We start from the raw sequence: 15,385 nt of genomic DNA, 5'->3' as shown, positions 1-15,385 counted from the left end.
AGCAGCCTCCCCCTCCATCGCCTTATAAAGCGGCCCCGTGCTGCTCTTTTCCAAGCTGCAGTTTCATTTTATATGGAGTGAACCAACTGCGTTCTCCCTGCAGCCGCGGCCTGACTGCTTCACACATTCCTTCTGGAGCAACATTACCTAATTTAACCATAGTCCCTGCTCTCGACCGCTCAAAATAGCAGCTGCCAGTGGGGGAAAATGCCCTAATGTTATCAAAATAAACAATTCTCCCTCCTCCTCCACTCTGGGCCGGCGCCAGCCTCAGGACCCAGCCCAGGGAGAAAGGAGGGCTGGGAGGGCCGAGGTGGGCCTGGACAGACGCCCCCTTCTCCGCATCCTTCCAGCCCGCTCATGGATGTTCCTTGGACACTCTCTCATGTGTGTTCCCGGGAGCTCCCCATTCCTTTCCCTGGCCCAAAGCCGCCAAATGTTGCCCTGGTTACCCAAGACTGGGATTCAACTTTCACTTTTTCCTACTAATAAAAACTATAGCCAGAAGGATCGCGATCATTCTTCCCCAGGTATTCATTATGAGCCCAATACTTCCCACACCTTGGCCCACTGACACCTGCAAAGTAGGATTCCGTCTTCTCTCGTTTCAGATGAGGCAATGGGTGCTCAGGAAGGTGCAGGGACAAGCCCCCAGTCACAGAGCCCAAAGGCGGCGGAGGAGGGACTGGAACCCAAGCCCAGCCGCCCCAGAGCCCTAACCATCTGCCACCTTCTAGCTGCGACACCTCTGCAGGGTCGGCACCTGGGTGAAGAAGAGCGAAGGGGGTTTTGATGCTGGACGGGGCCTGCTCACCGGCTGATGGCAAACCCCAGGGGCCGGTCATACACTGGCTCACGTTCCACCCAGGCTGTGTGAGCCCTAAGTCTGTCCCTAGAACTCCAGGGGCAGAGGCTGCCTGTCAAGCTGCGATTCCGAGTCCCTGCTGCCTGCTCCCTTCACCCCAGATGCCTCAGAGCAAGGCTGCCACCTTCATGCAGGGGACTCCCAAGGGCTGACATACCTCAGGTGCAACCAGCAGTTAAGGAGCTGGGAGGGCGGGCCTCCCCCGACTCCCCCAACTCCCCAATGCTCTTTACACACAGAGTAATCATTAACCAGGGCAGAGCATCGCACCCCGCCACGGCCAGAAGCTCCAGGCCCCTTCCCACCTGAGGAATTCTGGGGCCGCTTTCCCAGCCACGGTACCAGGGTACTGAGGCTCCTGGTACAGGGCAGGGGTGACTGGGATAAGAAAGACCTAATCTGATGGCACTAGGGCAGGGGGCCCAGCAGGTGCCTGGGGGGCACTTAGGAGCATCTGGGGCCTCTTCATTCTGAGTCCCTCTTGTAAGGATACTCCAAATCACGAAGATCCATCAGTGGAAAGCATTGGACGAGACAATGGACCTGGGGCTGGGAGCCCCTTCAAAGAGCAGGGAGAGGCTGAACAAAACCAAGCCCCAAAGTTTACCCAGGACGAAGTACCAGGGGCCGTCATGAAGGCAGAAAAAGAAAATTCACAAAATAATAGTTCCTGTCATACACCAACTGCCTGTTCTGGCTGGAGATGATTTATACGATGTCTAATCTTTACTAAAACCTGGCAAAGAGGGTTCTTACCATTCCCAGCTGATAGCTGAAGGCTAGAGAGGTTAAGTCACCAGCCCGGGGTCACAGAGCAACAAGCAAGGAACCAGGACAGGACTCAGGGCTGTGCTTCCTGCTCATGACAGTGTCTCAAACCATAACCTGCAGAATTATTTTTTGGGGGGTAGGGGGCAGGGGTGGGGTGGGGGGTGCTCTTAGCACAGCATGTGGGATCTTAGTTCCCAGACCAAACTCATGCCCCCTGCAGTGGAAGCTAGGCGTCTTAACCACTGGACCGCCAGGGAAGTTCCTCTCCTGCAGAATTAACTGACGGGGGCCACACAGGGCTTCCCAGTCCTATTCCTGGGTTGGGAAGATCCCTTGGAGAAGGGATAGGCTACCCATTGCAGTATTCATGGGCTTCCTTGGTGGCTCAGATGGTAAAGAATCCGCCTGCAATGCAGGAGATCTGGGTTTGATCCCTGGGTTGGGAAGATTCCCCTGGAGGAGGATATGGCAACCCACCGTAGTATTGAGTTGACTTGAGAATCCCCACGGACAGAGGAGCCTGGCAGACTACAGTCCATGGGGTTGCAAAGAGTCAGACACGACGGAGCAACTAAGCACACAGCACAGCAGGCCACGTAAAGGAGACTCTGAGTCCTGCTCAGAAACCCCAGGGGTGAGAGAGCAGGTGGGGGAGGTAGGCAGGGTGACCCCATATCTGGAGGTGCCAAGTAAAGGTGGCCCCTGGGGCTTCCAGCACCCAAAGCCTGTGGGGGTGGTGGGGGCGGGGGCTCCTGCAGTACTGCAGGGTGGGGGATGGGACCTGCACTCCCCCTCCCCCCGGAGGTCACTCAGAGAATTCCCTTCAACTACTCAGGTGAAACCTAGGTGAGGCCCTGGCAGGCTGGAAGCTTTGATCTTATCACACATTCCTGCCCCAGCCATCCCAGTCCTTGTCCCCTCCCCACTTCCTCCCACCCAGGAGGTGAGAAACCAGGCCGACTTAACCCTTTCCTCCCACTGTGTGCTGGTGCTTAGTCACTCAGTCGTGTCCGACTCTTTGCGACCCCATAGACTGTGTAGCCCGCCGGGCTCCTCTGTGCATGGGGATTCTCCAAGCAGGAATACCGGAGTGGGTTGCCATGCCCTCCTCCAGGGGATCTTCCCGACTCGGGGATCGAACGCAGGCCTCCTGCATTGCAGGCGGATTCTTTACCAGCTGAGCCACCAGGGAAGCCCTTTTCCTCCCACTGCTTCAAATCAAATCCAGGCTTGAGCTGATCTCTGCCTCCTTTCAGTTCCCCAGAAGAGTTGGGGTCGAGAAAACAGGACAGGAAGTGGAAAGCAGGAGGTTCAGCCCTACTCCTCTCACGCAACCCCGCAGGACCGCAAAGCTGAACCCCAGTGGCAGCTTCCATCTCTCCTGAAGCAAAATAACCAGGCACTTCCCTGGTGGTCCAGTGGCTAAGACACCATGCTCCTGGTGCAGGGGGCCTGGGTTCGATCCCTGGTCAGGAAACTAGATCCCACATGCTGCAAGTAAGAGTTTGCACATTGCAACTAAGAGATCCTGCCTGCTGCAACCAAGACCTGGCACAGCCAGATAAATAGACAAAAATAAATGAAACAATATAACCAGGCTCAGTATAAATAAGCCTGGCTGTTCCCCACATTCATAAGCTCAGCTGAGACTCATAGCAAAAGCGGCCTGCTCTCCCCTCTGCATCTTTTCCCCTGCCCTAGCCCGGAGGTGGGGGGTGGAGGGTGGGGGCTGTCTCCCCAAGACCCCTCTTCCCACAAACTACCTGGAGGAAAACAGACAATAACTAGAATAACAAATGGGGAAAGAGACAAAGTCACTAAGACCCCCGACGTCTCCTAGAGGTCGTGTGGCCCTAAACAGCTGCTCCTGAGCTCTTAGAAGACTCTGCCTTGAAAGCAGCCCCCTTTACTGGCTGACCCTCCCTTTATTGACTAATCTCCCTGATCAAACTAGAAGCTCCTTCCAACCATGCTTACTGTTCATACCTAACACAAAGCTGGGCATAGAGCTGGCACTCCATAAATGTTTGCTGAATGAGTGAATGAATGAATGTTGCATCTGGGGAAATCAGGCTCAGAGAAGTTACACGACTCACCCTGGATCACACTGACAGGGCCAGGAGTATAGGAATCCTATGACTCCTAGTGGAGTGCTCACTGGCTAAACAGACATTGACAGGGTCCCTAGATCCTAGCTCAGCCACAGCTGAACTGATGTGGGCTGAGCACTGCAGGAGGGACCCCAGGTCCACAAGGGAGGACAGGAGAGGCATCAGGAAAGTCTAAGGGAGCAGGGAGCCTTCTCCATCTCCTAGGCCAGGGCCTGGCACGTGTGGGCAGGGAGTCAGTGAAGGGAGACAGAGATTGGTAAGATGCCAGGCTATACCACCAAGTCTTGAGGACAAGCTAACCGTTTTCTCCAAGAACTCAACTTCCCCTTCCTCTGAGTTGGCAAGTGGCCCAAAAGCAAGAAAGGAGCCCATTTTATAGGTAGGAAGAGTGAGATCCAGGGAAAAGGGTCCGTAGTTGGCTGGCAACCAAGTAGAAGACCAGGCCTTGACCTCTTGCCTCCTGATCTGACCGGTCACAGGCAGTGGACTGGAAGGCATGTCACCTCAGCTATCGTGGTGACTTCCTCGCATTCTTTCCCAGCGTTAATGATTCCAACAGCAGGCCGGGGCCTTCCTGCTCACGCGTTGGACAACAATGCGAACCCAGGGACGATGGGGACAACTTCTGGCCCCCTGCCCCGAATGCTTTCCTCCTCCACAGGCCAAATCCTCCTTGCTCTTAAAGCTCCACTTCCTCCAGAAAGTCTTTCCAGAGAACTCATGCCTAATTGATTTATTCCCTGACAGTCCGCTATTGTCTAGACTGGAGTTGTGCTGGGTAATTATGACTCGTGAGCCCTACCTCTCCAACAGGACCCGGAACTGCTGGAGAGTAGGGGCCACGATGCTAACCTCTTCCAGGAGGACCGGCAGAGCTGGCCTCCATGCCCACCTTCCTCTGCGCCGGGCTGTGTGATCTTGGGCAAGTCACTGCTCTCCTCTGAGCTTTTTCCCATCTGGGAAATGGAGGCATAATCCTAGCTGCGCAGGAAAGCTGATAATGCAGACGGAACGCTAGCACAATGTCTGGCGCACGTTCAGGCTTCAGGCAATGAATGGGTGAGTCAGTGAATGCGTGGATGAATCCTTGATTCCTCTGCTGCGCAAAGATGGTCAGACGACACAGTTTGGGACTTGTCTATAGATTCTGCTCCCAGCTGCATCCCTAGAGACGTGGGCACAGCGTTGGCTCAGAGCAGCAAAAACCCACCGAACTCCAAACAGAGGGAAACCTACAGACCTCAAAAGGAGCTTGGGACCCAATCGAGAAAGATCCAGGTTCCAAAAGGTCTCAGTCCCCAGGAAAGTCAAACCCACCTCCTTGTGGAATGTCATCACTAAACCGAGCTGGAGGCCCAGGGGCAAAAGGCACCCAAGTCTGAGAATGGGAAGGAGCTGGTTAAGCCCACATGGTAGGTACGCTGCTTGCTGTACCCTCTGGCAAGGCCAGTCTGGTCCACCTCCTCCAGGCAGCCTGCCATGACTATGCCAACCCTCCCAGATCATCCTCTCTCTCCCCAGAACATGCCAGACCCACTCGGGAAGGGGCAACAAGTCTGGAGTCACACAACATGGGCTGTGTTCCCAGCTGGGCCATGTACTGAACAAATGACTTGGGCCAGCCATGCCCCTTCTCGGTGCCTCAACTCTCCCTTCTGCAAAATGGAGATAATAATGCTAACATCAAAGAGACTGCTGCGAGGGGACTATGCTGGCAGTCCAGCGGGTGAGACTCTGCGCTCCCAATGCAGGGGGCCGGGGCTTGATCCCTGGTTGGGGAACTAGATCCTGCATGCTGCAACTAAGACACAGTGCAGCCAAATAAACTTTAGAAAAAGATTTAAAACTGCTGTGAGGATGGGATTATATAGGATAATGTCCGAGATGGCCCAGGCTTGGCTAAGAGAGGGTGGCGACTTTAATTAGAAGGTGCGCTGGCTGATGACCTGGGTGACTGAGGTCCCTGGGGAGGGCACCCTGGAAGTCCCAGGGCACAGAGACTGGTCTGTCCTCAGGAAATCATCGGTCTCTTCCTCTGGCCGAAGGGTCACAGGATGGCAAACGGCAGCAGAGGAAGAAGAGCTGTTAAGTGACAAAGGCCACTGGGGCTGCGATTTATGGGGCCAGAATTTCAGAGCATCCAGCCCAGCGAGGGATCCAAGAAGAGATATGATCCCAGTTCCCAACTATTTGAAAACTGGAAATGCCAAACAAGGAGATGGATGAGTCAGCTGGGGTGAGAAAGGGAGGCCAAGACCTGGGGCGGTGGAGCGGGGGCGGGGAGGCAAGGCTGGCTCTTTGGGGGTGAGTTTGGGGAGGCGGGGGGGACAGAGAGGTGGGGGCAGGCACTCGGAGGTGGGCTGGGAAGGGGCCAGAGGCAGCTGGGAATTCCCAGCCCCACCCCAGGAGAGCATCTGTGGGGTCATCTTAGGCCACCTCTTAAGTCCTCCCCTCCCCGCCCCCTGCCCAGCCCTAGCCTGTCTCCCCACCCCCACAGCCTGGGATGGGGAAAAGATGCCAATGGTAAAAAATGAAACACCTGGACGTGCCCCCCACCCCCGACCCCCTCCAGTGTAGAAGGGTCAAGGCTCTACCCAGCAGCCCAAGGCTAAAGGCTCAGGGAGGTGGGGAGAGCTTCCCTTTAGTCCTGCTGTTTCCAAGAGGCCAGCGGAGCCAGATTTAAAGTTGTGCAACCCCAACCACCCCCGCAACAGAACTGCCACAGGATTCCCCAGGGCTCCCTGGGCAAGGTCCTGCCCTCTCCGGTGGGTCTGGGCAGGGGTGGGGGTGGGGGTGGGAGATGGAGTCCCAGGGAGCCCCCCCTCCACCATTCCCGTTAAGATGCAGGAACATCCTTTCTGCACCCATGGGAGCCACTTGGCCACACCTCCTGACACTCAGAGCCCACCAACTGCACACATCTGTGAAGGGGACAAGGCGTCCACAGGCTCCAGCCTTTCCCAGGCCACACCCTGGGGCGTGCCCCCCTCCTTCTCCCCTCCAGGAAGGAGCAATCAGGGTGAACTCTGTCCTGCAGCTGCAGCCTCAGTGGGGGAAGGGGGGGCCGGTGACCGATCAGATGCAGCTACATCTGGGGCTCACAGACTGGGAAGGACAGGCAGAGGGAGCAGGGATGATCCCTTAGCCCGGTCATTCATTCAACAAGCCCAGAGCAGGCCCTGGGTCAGGAGATGGCAGCAGCTGTGATCAGGAGGTGATGTGTCAGGCTGGGCACTGGGAACCCTGAGTCAAATAGCACTCCGGCTGTGCCCTCAGCAGGAACTGGGCTAATAAAACAGCCACCAACTGTCAAACTCTCGCACGTTCCAGGTAGGCATCTGTTTGGTCTCATATGCACCTGGGAAACAGACATCGTGATCCCTATTTCTGAGGCTCAGAAAGATGAAGGAACCTGCCCAAGGTCACACAGCCAGGTAGGGGTGAGCCAAGACTCGAAGGCAGGATGCCCTGAGCCCACACATTTCCCTTGACCACGTCGCCCAGAGAAAGGGGCTCTGAGTCCAGTAAGGGCACAGACAAGGGAGGATGGCCAGGTGGGCACTCTGGCTTGTCCTACACGTTTCAAGTCTCAGCTGAGAGCGGCAGCTAGGAAGAAGAGCCTTCCTGTGTCCAGGGACCAGGAGCAGCCCCTTCCCAAGCCTAGCAAGGAGCTTGGGTCTTCTTGGCCTGCTGGCTTCTTCATAAGTGTTCACCTACTACTATCCAGCAGCCTAACACCAGGCAAACTGCAGTGAGCAAAACTGAGTGCCTGCCCTCATGGCGCTTCCATTCCAGGTGGGGAAGACCGTGAATTCCAACTAAACACATAAATATACAAGCTGTGAACTTAGGCTGGAGGGTTCCCAAGGATCAGTGTCTGTAGCTTCGTTCAGCAAGAACCCCACCCCTGCCCCTACAGGCCAATGCAAAGTTTCCAACTGGGAGCGGGGCAGGGAGATGCCCTAGCCGCGAGTCCAACACTGTCCCCACCCCCATGGTCCCCTCCATCTCCTGCCGGTCTCCGTCCTCCTCCCAAGCCTGCTCCTGAGGGAGTCCTCCCATCTCGGTTAATGGCAGCCCCATCTTTCCGATGCTCGAGCCAAAGCTCACGGAGACATCCAAGGCCTCTCTTTCTGTCCCCTCCCCGCCCAAGCCCAGTCCATCAGCAAATCCTGTCAATCCTATTTTCAAAATACACTCAGGATTCAACCACCTCCCTGGTACAAGCTCCCATCACCGAAAGGCATCACGGAAGGGCTGGGTCGCAGCCTCCCTGCTTTTGACCTTGACGCCCCACATTGCCTCATCTCACCCCGAAGCAAACCTGGAGCCCTTCCGGTGGCCAACCTGCCTACCAACCCTCACTCATGCTGCTTCCGCAACGTGCGTGCATGCAAAGTCGCTTCAGTCGTGGCCGAAATCTTTGCAACGCTATGGACTGTAGCCCTCCAGCCTCCTCTGTCCACAGGATTCTCCAGGCAAGAATACTAGAGTGGGTTGCCATGCCTGCCTCCAAGGAATCTTCCTGACCCAGGGATCGAGCCTGTGTTTCTTCTATCTCCGGAACTGGCAGGCACCACCTGGGAAGTTCCTCGGTGTTTCGTGCAGATACACCCAGCACACCTCCGGGCCTCTGTGATCACCACTCCCCCACCTTCCTCTAGATACCTTCGGAATCACAGCCTCATCTGCAGATCACTCTCTGTCCTCTTCCCTACTGTATTCTCTCTTCCAAACACATCTCCACCTGCCATATATAGTTATTCTCTGTCTCACTGCACTTGCTACAATGCAAGTTACTCAAGGGGAGAGAACCAGACTCTTGTTCTTTGCTGCAGCCTCGGCAGGTACAGGGTCAGATACTTAGAAGATGCTCAATAGATATTTGTGCAATGAATTTTGAGTCTAACACTTAGGGATGTCAGGTTACAGAATACTGAATTGCATACATCAGTGTCCATTCATTCATCAACATAGACTGCCAGACTCTGTGTGCCAGATATCCCCGAAAATCCAGTGCAACAGAGAAATGGGGCGCCCTCCCCTGTGGCTCAGGGACAGGGCTCCAGCAGGTGGCCAGGAGCTGGGCCTCAAGACTTCTCACGATGTCACAGGTCCCCTCAACCCGGGGTGATCTGGGGATCCCTGCAGCTCTGGCACAGGTGAGCATCAGGGAAAGGAGGGGAGGGTGGGTTCTAGGGGCAGCTGCGACTCGAAGGCCCCACACGGCCTGGCCTCAAAGAGCTGCCTTGTTCCCAGGACTTTCATGACGGTGTCCCTGGCCCAGCCACCCCTAGCAGCCACTCGCCACTCCCTGCTCAAGGCCGCTATTGACATGGACCTGACGCCACCAGGCTGGGCAGCAAAGCTGGCGGCTCCCCGCGAAGTGAGTTCCACACATTCTTCTGGGTTTCAGTCAGCCAGCTCTGGGCGCTGGGGCGGCCAGCAAGCCCCAGCCAGGCCCTAGGAGCAGGAGGGGGCCACAAGGGCCAAGACCGGGCTTAAGGCAACATTCCAGCAGGGCCAGGACCCTCAGCCCAACCTCCTGCTTCCTGGCGGGAGGGAGATGAGGGGAAGGCCAGGGCGGGCCCCGGGAGCAAAAGTAGTGGGTTGCGAAAGCAAGGGCGGTGGGCTTCGCAGATCCCTGGGAGGCTGCTAGGGGACGGGGACACATTCGCCCCCTCTGCCTCCAGCCTGAGCCCTCGTGGCTGCGAGTGGGCTGGGGTGGGGGGCAACCGGCCAGCGCTGGGAGTCAGTTCTTCCCACATGCCCCCAGTGGTCTGAGGGTCCAGAACCCACATGCCTGGCCTCCAAGTGGCTTCTGAATCATCGCTCCAGATCTTTCCACATCTTGGGCGGCCCCTCACCCTCCCTCCCCTCCCAAGGCCAGGCAGCCCTGAGGCCTCTGCGGGCTCACCCAACACCTTCAGCCCCCCAGGGAACAGCCAGCGGAACCCAGTGAGAGCTCCACGCAGGGCGCTGAGCCATTCTCCCCCTCACTTTCCACACAGGGAAGGGCCCAGCCTGGTCCACTCAAGGCCTTAAGGCCACGGGCTTAATTCAACTATAGGGTCTCAGGGACTACTGGTGGGGAAATTAATTAAGAAACCTACGAACACACATGTAAGCCCACAAATGACTGTCCTAGAGTGAAGTCTTTCTCCCTCCCGCCAGGACAGGTGTTCCCAGGAGGCCCCGGGGACACTCCAGCACATCCATCCCGAGTGCTTCTGTCCCCAAGCCAGACCCCATTCTTCCTTGCCCGAGGAAGCCCCCGCACCACCTAGGACCTGAGTCCTTTAATCAACATCAGTGATGACAGTTTTTCAACACCTACTGCCTGCCTGCCTGCTCCAAGCGAGCAAGGACGCAGGCAGGGCATATGGTTTCAAAGCCTGGCTCGTGGGGCCACAAGTAGAGTGTGTGTCCGTGGAGGAGCAAGTTACACAATCTCTCTCTGCCTCAATCTTCTCTGCTTAGAAAATGGGGGCTGTACTGGTAGCTCCAGCTTAATTCATTCAACAGATGTATTTACTGCGTATTTACTACCGGCCAGGCGTCAAGGATACAGCAGCAGTGAGCAAAAGCACAGAAGGCTCCGCTCCTTTGAAGATTAACCCAGGGGGAGTGGGGAAGGTAAACGGGTAAACAGATACACATCGGATAGTGACAAGGAGAAACAGAGCCGAGGAAGAGGGCAGGGTAGTCAGGGACTGGAAGGATGCAAGGCACCGGGCCACACAGATATCTGCAGGACAAGCACTCTAGGCTGAAGGAACGGCAGGTGCAAAGGCCCTGAGGTGGGAGTGTGTCTGGAGCAGTCCAGACACAGAGACTGGTACGGTTAGAGGGAGCGAGCAAGGGCGAAGCGGGCAGGAGGAGAGAGTCGAGAGGCAGAGGCGAGGGGTGCGGGTGGGGGCCAGATTAAGTCAGGGGCTGGGTTCTGACGTGAGCAAGGTGGGGAGTGTAGGGAGGTCCTGGCTGAGGGGACTACACGCGATGATCTGTTGAGAAACCTCATGCCTGGCGGATGACAGAGGGCACGGACAAATGCGAACAGTATCTGTGATTTCGTCTGGCCTGCTAATAACCCCAGACCACCCTCCCCACCGCTGCAAACCCTAAACCCAGTTACCTCCTGCCACCGTCCTTCCATCTGTCTCCCGGGCCGGCCTCAGGCCCGCAGGTCCCAACTTGCCTGCCCTCAGCCTGTGAACAGGCCCGGGCTGAGCCAGCTGGGGGCCAGGACGCCCCAGACACCAGGAGCTCGGCCTGGGACGTGTGAGGTGGGGCGGGGGGGGGGCGTCCATCTCTGCCTCCCACACCAGCCTCCACCTCCCTCTGCGGACAGACGTGCTCTGGAAATCTCCAGGGCACACTCACAAGCCCCTCCTGGTGGCAGATCTGGAGCAAGTGGGGGAGGACAGGGCGGCCGGTTTTGTCAAGGGGAGGGTTGAGGTAACTCAGGCCCTGAGGGCGGGGGAGGCTGCTCCAACCCAGCGGAGGCAGGAAACAGGTATCTCAGAGACTTCCCTCCTGAGCGCTGGAAAACACCACAATCACCCTCAAGAATCCTGTCTCTTGGTAGGGCTGGCCCCACAAAAGGAAAGGCTAAGGCCCCAGGAGGAAGGAAGGGGGTCAGCAGGCCAAGGCAGGCCCTAAGTCACCGGGGCCTGGCCCCCTCCCCCAGCAAGCCTCCCCCACTGCTCTGAACTGAAATTACTCCCACGCTTAATCACAGACCACTGCTTCCTCTGTCTCCTGCCCCTAGTGAGGTCCTGAGCTCCTTAAGGACCACCTCCCCCTCCCCCGTCCTACCCTCACCCACTCAGTATGGGCTTGCAGACAAGAGCTGAAAGGCGCCGGGAGAGAAGGAGAAGCCCAAGGCTGCCTAGAGCACAGGGATAAGAACCTGCCGTTTACAACAGACTTCTTGCCCCCATTTAACAGATGTGGACACTGAGGCTCAGAGAAAAGAACTTGTCCCAGATCACACAGCTAGGAAGTGGCAGAGGTGAGATTCAAACTTGAGTCCATCATAAGACTCCAGAAACCAAGCTCTTTGAAGTCCTTCGACCCCCAGCCTTGGGTGGGACCATGAAGATTTCCGTGTGGCTGCCGAGGAGACTGTAATCTCACAGGATCAGAGAGCTGCCTGTTCATCGGTCTCGGTTCTGGGGAAGTACAGAGAGCGCCTGTTTTTGCTCACCCTTAAAAACTCCCAGTTTACGGTGCACTGGTGCACAGGAGGTGCTTAGCGAGAATCTACAGAATGAATGAACCCTGAACTCGCTGTCATGGAATGTTTAAAGATGTTTCAACGTTTAAATGCTTAGAGAAGACACGGTGAGCGAACGAGTGAATGAGGACTGGCTGCAATCCGTGAATTTCTGTGGAAATTCCTCCCCCTCACAGCAAACAGCTCCTCCCCGCCCCCAGCCCCCGCCATCCCCACTCCTGTCACAGCAGAACCGCTGATCAGGGGGCAGAGTTGGGCAAGGGTCAGAAAAGGAACATTCCTTGTGCTAGGCTGGTGCCTACTTTTTTGGAAAAGTAAAGGTCAGTGTTGGGAGGTGCAACCTCAGGTCAGGACTGGGGAGCCACTGGATGGGCCCTGATGGATGATTGGGGGTGAGAGGCTGAGACAGAAAATTAAGGAAGATGCCCAGATGGGGATGGGGGAGGAGAAGTGCTGGGGGGGGGTGGGGTGGGGCAAGAGAGGTGAGGGGTCAGGTTTGGGGTGGGGGTTAACGAGTGACTCAGGAGGGCAGAGGTGAGAGGAAGCCAGCAAGGTGGGGACAGGGAGTCAGTCGGTGGATAAACACAGGCCAGCTTAGAGAAGTCCCTCTCTTGGCTCTGAGCACAGGGGCCAGGGTTGGCTCGGGGACCACCTGAAGAGGCTGGGTTGGCTCTGCGGGTTCACCACTCAGGCCCAGCTCCCCAGATGCGTCCTCAACCACCCCTGCCACCGGCTCCCTGCCCAATGACCCCGCCCTGCCCTTCTTAGGTTCACTGGGTCCTGAGAGCTGCTCTGGGACAAATGCACTCTCTCCCTTAGCTTGGGCCCACCCAAGCTCAGAACAGGGGAAGGGGCGGTAGGAGCAGGCCTCCCCACGCCTTGAAGATCTGGGAAGAAAGCTCGGGAGGCGGATCCACTGGCTGTCCACCACAAACTGGCCCAGCAACAAGCATTTCTGCACCTACTCCGCGCAGTGCTGTACCCTGAGGCCCCGTATTCTGAGCTCCCCTTAGGCATGTGGGCTGCTCTCAGAGAGGATAACACCGTGCTCAGAAGTCACACAGTTGCTCAGAGAAGAGCAGAGATTGATTCCAGTCCCTGAGCTGTGGGACTCCAGGGCCTGTGGGTGTTCCGCTGAAGACTCAGTTGTGTCCAGACTGGTTCTTTACTTGCGCCTGCCTGGTGACCAGCTCCCCAAGGGGACAGACATCGCGGTAAGAAAAAAAAAAAAAGTTCCCGTGAGGATGGATAGAGTCCCCATCACCACTGACTGCCCCTGTTCCAAGTTGGCACAGAAAGGTGTGTCCTCGCCCAGCCAAGTTCCCACCCTGCTCCAAGTTCCTCAGCCTGCCCACCTCCCCCGCAAGGAATGGCAAGGCCGGGCCATGCCTACCGCGACTCCGAGACTCGGCAACGTGGCCGGGCGACCCACTGGACTCCCACGAGGGCCGGTCCAGCCCCCGGACCCTCGCGGAGTGCCCTGAGTGGCCCTTCGGGAGAGCGCCACGGAGGACGGTGGCGGTGGCCTGTGTCAATCCGGGGTCCCCGGCGGGCGCCGCCGTCCTGGGCCAGAGTCCCCAGCCGTGCAGCCTCGGCGCCCCCGCCAAGTTGGCGGGCGCGGCGAGCCGGGCCCGGGGCGCCTCCCGCCTCTCCGCCCCGCACACTCACCGCCAGCAGCAGTCCGTGCAGCAGCAGCAGCGTCAGCAGCAGCGCGCCCGCCGCCCGCCGCCCCATGGCCCGGCCCGCTCCGCTCGCTCAATAGCTCGCTCGGCGTCCGCCCGCAGCCGCCCGCTAGCCAGCCTGCCGAGACCTCCGGACGGCGCGGCCCGCTCCAGCCGCCCGAACCCCTCCCGCGGCAGCCCCGCCCCTGCGGCCGCCCCGCCCCGCCCCCGGGGAAGGCCACGCCCCCGGGACGAGGCTCCGCCCCCGGAACGAGGCCCCGCCCCAGACCGCCCCCGGGTTCAGGGCTCCTCTCCCCTGCCCGCCGCGCAGCCAAACCCAGCCTTTGTCTGGGCCCCCAGGCCCCCCCACTATTCCGAGCGGGCTGCAGCCCAGCCCGGCTCCCCGTCAAACCCGGCCTGGAGTCAGGGATCGGACCAGGGCCGGCGCCCTGCGCACGGGATCGCCCTCTCTCCACGTGCACACCTCTCTCCCACGCCCCCACCGACCCTGGGACCCCCAAATCCATCCGCTCTCGCCGTCTTTCACGTCCCGCAGACGTGACTCCGCGCACCTTCCAAAACGGCACGCGCTCACCCCAGCGCCCTTCTTACACAGGTCACACACGCTTGAGCCAACGTGGCCTCCCGAGGTCACCTGCGCACTCACAACTTCACGCACTAACGCGCTCTCGGCCACTGTCCGTGAACGCTTGCTCACGCTCACCTGCGTCACCCAACTTTCAGGTACTAACAGTCCTCACCCACTCAAAAGATCCTTCTCTCCCCTGAAAAGCCACACGTCTACAGGTGATGCACGGGACACAACTCACACTCTCAGTTGCTCACGTTCACAGCCATGTTTTCACACCCGCACAGACGTGAATCCCAGCATAGGAAGCTAAATGCCGTCTTCATGCTCAGGTTCCCCTCAAGGTCTCACAGTTCACATACAGACCAACATTTCTCACATGCTCAGCTCAGTTCAGTTCAGTCGCTCACTTGTGTCTGACTCTTTTGTGACCCCATGGACTGCAGCACGCCAGGCCTCCCTGTCCATCACCAACTCTTGGAGTTTACTCAAACTCATGTCCTTCCAGTCAGTGATGCCATCCAACCATCTCATCCTCTGTCGTCCCCTTCTCCCACCTTCAGTCTTTCCCAGCATCAGGGTCTTTTCCAGAGAGTCAGTTCTCCGCATCAGATGGTGCACAGCACCTGCATTTTTTATGCTTTCTCACACACTAACCACAGTGCCTTATAGAGGACACTCTATATGAAACTGAGGTTCCCCTGACACACCATTTTCCTGTCACTAGCAGATCAACTTTGATTCACAGAAATCCTAGCCCTCGTGCCAGAGACACACTGGCCCAGGCCCAGACACAAACAAACACTGCCAAAGCCCCAATCATGCTTGGGACTGATGGCAGTCCCTGATGACACAGCCCCACAGACAGCACACACGGCCCTGACACCAGGCCTCCCCAGGCCGTGGGCTCCTCTGCCTGAAAATTTCCAGGGCAGCCCAGGCTGATGGGTGGAGAGAAAACTGGGATGTGTGAGTGTGTGTGTGTCACACAGAGGAAAACGTTTTGAGCAATGACAGAGGGAGGAGAAGAAACCTGAAGTTTCCATTGTTTCCTATGAGAGTTGCTAGGCTCCAGAGACTCATGGCTGGGTTTGCAGCCAGAATCGAGGTGAGCTGTGGACAGAAGGAAATGTCCAGCTCACTGGGTGG

At 57.7% G+C, this 15,385-nt stretch overlaps 1 protein-coding gene across 1 annotated transcript in view; it reads right to left on the bottom strand.

Annotated features, from left to right (window-relative positions):
* HSPG2 (heparan sulfate proteoglycan 2) overlaps positions 1-13,769 on the bottom strand; it is a 110,350-nt gene extending 96,581 nt beyond the window's left edge. The window contains exon 1 of the mRNA XM_068967048.1: positions 13,655-13,769. Within this exon, the coding sequence (XP_068823149.1) occupies positions 13,655-13,720 (66 nt within the window). The 5' untranslated portion in view covers positions 13,721-13,769. The remainder of the gene's footprint in view (positions 1-13,654) is intronic.
* Positions 13,770-15,385: the final 1,616 nt, after the last annotated feature.

Source organism: Capricornis sumatraensis, chromosome 3 (assembly GCF_032405125.1).
Source record: "Capricornis sumatraensis isolate serow.1 chromosome 3, serow.2, whole genome shotgun sequence".
NCBI lineage: Eukaryota > Metazoa > Chordata > Mammalia > Artiodactyla > Bovidae > Capricornis > Capricornis sumatraensis.
Note: the sequence above shows the minus strand (reverse complement) of the source record. Positions and strands in the feature narration are given on the sequence as shown.